Here is a 6,022-nt window from a genome sequence, read left to right on the forward strand (position 1 = left end):
GAGTTGGCAGGAAATTGGACAGATTGCGTTGTACCCCAGTAAGTGTAACACACAGTAGAATGTGGGGGGTTGTGTGGCTATAGGACATATTCACATCATTTCACCTATTATTGAGTATCCATGCTGATGAAAGAAGTTATCCTTCACTTATGCCATGCATGGAAGTGGGTCTATGAAGGGGCAGAGAGGAGGAAATGCTGTTCAGTAATGTTTGGGTAGGTTGTGGAGTCAGTAAAATATTCCTGTGATGGGACTTTATTTTTTCCCAATCTTGACAATCAACGGATACCTGAGAAGAGAGAGCAATTGAAGATCTGTCTCTATTCACTTGGTTATTAGGTAAGTCTATAGGATATTTTCTTGGGTAATGATTGATGTGGGAGGGCCCACCACTGTGGCTAAGCTCAACAGTAGTCATTTTAATTGGGAGCCTTTTAGACTGTACTAAAATAATAAAAGATGATCAAGCCATAGAAAATTGGTAGTTTGAATAAGAAAGTTCTCTATAGACACATATATATGAATACTTAGTCACTGGGAAGTGGCAGTGAGTTTAAAGATTAGAAGGAATAAGAGAAGGTGTGGTTTCATTGGAGGAAGTGGGTGTGTCAACAAGGATGGGTTTGAGTTTTCAAGAAGCCAAAGCAATGGCAGAATCTCTCTCTTTGCTTAAGGATCAATAGTTCTCTATTGCTCCAGTGATGGGATCCCTCCCTTGGTGAATGACCAAACTTCTGAAAATGTAAGCAAGCCTCTAGTTAAATGTTTTGTTTTCTAATAGTTGCCTTATCCATGGTATCTGTTCACATCAATAAAAGAGTGACTAAGACAGTGGCAAGCCAATAAGCTGTTTTTTGCTGTTACTGATACAACTTCCTGTTTTGTCTTCCTCGGTGATAGACTATAACACTTCTATTTCCAAGTTATTTTTGATTGTAGTATTCTACATAGTGAGAAAGAAGCAAACTAGAACAATTACATCTCAGGTAGGTACACGAGTATATCTTACCTTTAAATAAAAATAAAATGTCTACACATTATTATTTGTGGTTTTAAGATTAGTGGCATTGGCACTGTTAGACATTTTTCCTATGAATGTCTTACTATGTTTATTGTTGTAAGGATCCACCATGTCCAAAGAGCAAATTCCATAGCAAAGGTTGTATTCAGCTTATACTTCCACATTGTTGTTAATTATCAAAGAAGTTGGGACAGAAACTGAAACAACAAAGGATCCTGGAGCCAGGAGCTTATTCAGAGGCTATGGTGTGGTGATTCTTATTGTCTTGCTCCTCTAGACTTGCTTAGCTTGCTTTCTTAAATAACCCAGGACTACTAATACAAGGATGTCAACACCCACAATGGAGTGGGTGCTCTCCCACCAATTATGAAATTTCCTAACAGCTGGATCTTGTGGAGGCATCTTCTCCACTGAGGCTCCTCCTCTTTGAAGAAGCTAGATCTTGTCAATTGCTATGAAACCAGTGTGGCATTCTAAATATATTTTGTCTATGAGGAGGTGTGGCCTTGTAGGAATAGGTCTGGCCTTGCTGGAGGAAGCATATCATTTTGGGGCTTTAAAGCTCTACCAGTGTGGAAGAGACCCTCCCTGCATGCAGAATACATAGTTTTTCCTGGAAGCATTTGGATGAAGATGCATAATTCTAAACTTCCTCTCCACCACCATGTCTGCCTAGACAGTGCCATATTTTCTGCCTTGATGATCGTGGAGTAAATCTCTGAACGTGTAATGAAATGTAGAAAAGCACTAATGAAATGTTGGCTCTTATGAGTGGCCTTTGACATGGTGTCTTTTCACAGCAACTAATCCCTAAGAGAATCAGTTACTGCAGAAACTCTCCCAGATATTAAAATTAATCAACAATAGAGATTATTATCAAATGCTGAAGCATACAAACTTATTCTAGAGAGGAAAATTGTAATGACTGAGTCCCTGGCATTCCTGCCTCAAAAAAAAAAAAAAAAAAACCTCTGAGAGTATAGATGGAACCCAGGCAGACCTCCATGAAGTACACGGGCTCCTCAAAAAGTGACCCACACAGTGGGGAAACTCATAACATTTGAAACCCATGTCAACTGGCGTAGAAAAGAGGTCAGCATATATGCATTGGTTACACCTTCAGTGTTTTCTAAGAATGAGGTCACATATAAGTAAAAGACTAGAATTTCCAGGCTATAGACAGGCTGAAGTTATACATAGGTATGTAGGGGGTCATGTGTTTAGAGGAGAGCTAGGTGGAACAGGCCACTGTGGGGCTTTTTATGGTTATCTGGGGATCTCATTGGAGACCTGCAAAAGATCACAGGATTCATCACAGGGAAAGAGTGCTCACGGAAGGAACTCAGGATCCATTCCAACCCAAAATTATCTCACAGCATATTCATTTTCTGTTTTACTTTACTTTTGGAACTCATTACACAAAATCAAGGTTTCTGTGATGATTTAGGGAGTCTCATAAATATAAACATTCACAAGTCTAGATGGCCTGTGTAAAAATGGACACACACACACACACACACACACTCACAAACACACACACACAAACACACACACACACACACACACACACACACACACACACACCCATCTGTAATGACAGGCTGGCTATTTGTTAAGAAAACAAAGAAGCCAATGTGGATATGGCCCAAGTTTGACTATTTCCTTAAAATTTCTCTTCTTCCTGTGTCTCCAGCTTAACTTTTTGAGAACTCCAACTTAGAATTCATTTGTCTCTCAGTGTCCTCTACTCTTTGTGTGTCCCTTATTGCTTTTAATGGTCACCATCAATTAGAACTTTCTTATCTTCAATCTGGTCTGTTTTATGCATGTGAATTTTGGATTTCTTTAAAAAGATATCTTTATGGGATTAGAGAGATGAATCAATGGTAACAAGCACTTTTGCACCACAAGAAAAATGGATTTGGTTTCTTGAATTCATATCCAATGGCAAATAATCACCTTTAATGTCAGCTCCAGGGGACCTGACAATGCATGTCTCTGTGTTCACCTGTACTCAAAAGCACATACCATATCCCCACCCACATAAGTAAAGATAATAAATCTTAAAATGTGAGACAGGTTTCTTTAAGTGTCATTATTCAAAGAAAACGTGATTTCTCTGATTTCTGAGTCTATTTCAATCAGTTTTCTGGGTTTCACCTTGTGCAACAAGGCCACATTAATTTTAAATGTCCCACTTTCCCCAACTTTTTGTTTCTCCTTCAGTCTTCACATCAGAGGTTCTACCTATGTCCTGTCCTTCTCCCCTACTTACTAAACATCCATCTTTTTCTGCCATCCCTGCTCCTCCAAGTTCCATCTCCAATTCCTTATTCTGCATGCAGACCAGAGAAGCTGTTCATTTTAGCATGTATGATTTTAGGTGTATGTACTGTTCACCGCCTGAAATGAAACTTTCATCTTCATTTGAAGTTCTTTCCACTGTAGGCCATCTCGTCCAGCAAATTGTTCACTCACAGCATGTCATGTCACACATTTACATTTTTAGAACAAAACACATTTTATTGGCAAAGATACTGGGATTATCAAAGACCCTTATGTAGCCAACACAGGAAAAAAAAACTTTTTTTTTCTTCCAGTCCTATATGTTTACGTTTCTGTACTTTATGATTTTTCAACTTTAAAAATCTTTGGCACCATAGTATAGACATAGATATGGATGTCACCATGAAACTTGATAAAGTACACGGAAGGATTGGCTAGAACTTGGTAAACAACCTTTCCGAACTTTTTGGAACCATCTTTTCTGGTGTATTCCACCCAGTTACCAATCAACACATCACTGTCATCTCCTGATCTCTCCTCAGCCGGAGGAGTGTCTGGAATCATGTGGAGGTTACCTTCCTTGTAGTCATCCAGGAGCTGATAAGCATAGAGAGCTGGATCCTTCTTGTAGGTAATGTAAAACAAATCCTTCATGATTGGCACCTGGGCTAGCACCACCCCCCTCCAGTTGACCTCAGAGCCATCTTTCCCCTCAAATTTGTGTTGTACCGCTCTGCCAACCAGGGCTCTGGCGAGGTGGGCATCCCTCACCTGAGGAAATACTACTATGGGAGGCAAAACCTTAAGGTTTAAAATCCTGTCATCACTGTAGAGCTCCAGTCCGTAGATGCTGTCAATTCCATCATACTTCACCAAGTAAAGAGAAGGGTTTGTTGGCAGTTGATCTAGAACTATGGCCTTCCATTGGGTGACAGGCTCATTACCTTCCTTCCAACTGTGAGAAATTCTGCAGCCGACAATATTCCTCAGGGTGTTGGAAGAAGACTTCCTCCTCCTCTTCTTCATGAGGGATGACATGCTAAGCCTCTTCAAAGGTATTTTCTTCTACATGGCTGTAGCCTTGCTGCGGTATACCACACCAAACCCAGGCAGATGTCTTGTGGCTATCATTCTGTGTTCAAATATACTTGCCCATTGCCTTGGATTGAAGATATTGCCTGTTTAAACCAGACACAATGCTGTTGCTACTGTCATATATATGAGTTACTGAAAGGCAATGGGTGTAGGGTGGGAGAGAATGCAGGACCAAGGCTCTTCTCTAATGGAATTTTTGAGCAGGTCAAGAAGGTTATGCTAAACATGTTTGGGCTTCTAAACTTAATTTGATCAAAATAAGAAGCTCATAATCCAGCTATGGTGGCACACACATTTAATCCCAGCTTTCAGAAGGCAGGGTCAGGCAGATTTCTGACTTAGAGACCAGCCTGGTCTACAAAGTGAGTTCCAGGGCAGCCAGTGGTAGACAAAGAAAAAATGTCTCCAAATCAGCTACAACATTAACAACTAAAACAAAAAACCAACAAAAACAAAACAAAACATACAAACAAAAAACAAAAAAGAAAAACAAACAAAACAAAACAAAACAAACAATCAAATCAGAAGTTAATAGGAGATGGTAGTAACCCAAGTCTTTAATCCTAGTACTCAAGAGGCAGAGGGAGGCAAACCTTAGTGAGATAAAGGCTAGTCTATTCTACAAAGTGATTTTCCTAACAGCCAAAGCTACACACAAACACACTCAAAGTAAAATTAAACACCCATCCAAAGAAAAAACAAACAAACAAAACAACAACAACAACAACAAACAAATAAATAAAGGAAACAAGGAAATTATCAAAGGAAAATTAACAAGTAATTCTCGAGAGCTCAGAATAATATACTCAGATGAATATGTCTTCAGCCCTGAGCTAATTTGCCTCTGCTGAGGAACATCTCCTTGCATGTCTATGTCAATGTGGAAGTTGGTATGCCTTTTACCCAAAATGATCAAGGAGAGAACAGAATAAAGAAAATGAGCCAGAGTTGTCACCTACCCTCTCTTGTACCTGCAAGCTGTGAAATAGGTGGCAATATTCACAAATATCCCAGGGACACAGCACACCACTGGCCTTCTGTATTGTGTTACCTGACCCAGCCTCAGGATTATTTGGTGATTATTTGCCACTGCAACTCCGGCCTCAACAAGTCCAGGCAATATCAGCCATTTAGAAGTTACATCTTCTAAAATACATAAGGACAATGAAGAGCTTTGGCATTTTAATGGAATTTTGAAGGAGATATCGTTAGCAAGGATAATAAATTCAGGAGATCAACTAAACTGGATCAACCATGCCCCTGGCCCCAAACATGGGAGAATTTAGACTGTACAGTTACTCAGTGTGGGAGGGAAAACTTTCAGCTTTCTATAGCTATGATGGTCCCAGTTACTTCATAAATGTACTTACCCAAAGAAAATGTCTTAGTCGTCAAGATTCTGTCTTTTGATACAGACCAGGCCACAAAAGCTTGAGGAACAAGTTGGAGTTCAGGAGCTGGCTTGCCTTTCACAGACCACTGGGAAAATAGTGGACACACCTTCTAGGCATTCTAGTGTCTCTAAGTGGAATAGATGTGCAATCTATGGCCAGTGCTCTGTGACATCACCTAGTTCAGCTTGCATCATAGAACCCCACTCATGCTGGTTCCTTCCCTAAT

The 6,022-nt window shown here is 40.0% G+C and overlaps 1 protein-coding gene across 1 annotated transcript; it reads right to left on the minus strand.

Annotated features, from left to right (window-relative positions):
- Positions 1 to 3,646: 3,646 nt before the first annotated feature.
- Positions 3,647 to 4,441, minus strand: Gm20827 (predicted gene, 20827). Its single transcript, XM_011251071.2, has one exon. It carries the CDS (start codon positions 4,343 to 4,345, stop codon positions 3,647 to 3,649), a length of 699 nt encoding a protein of 232 aa, XP_011249373.1. The 5' UTR covers positions 4,346 to 4,441.
- Positions 4,442 to 6,022: the final 1,581 nt, after the last annotated feature.

Source organism: Mus musculus, chromosome Y (assembly GCF_000001635.26).
Source record: "Mus musculus strain C57BL/6J chromosome Y, GRCm38.p6 C57BL/6J".
Lineage (NCBI taxonomy): Eukaryota > Metazoa > Chordata > Mammalia > Rodentia > Muridae > Mus > Mus musculus.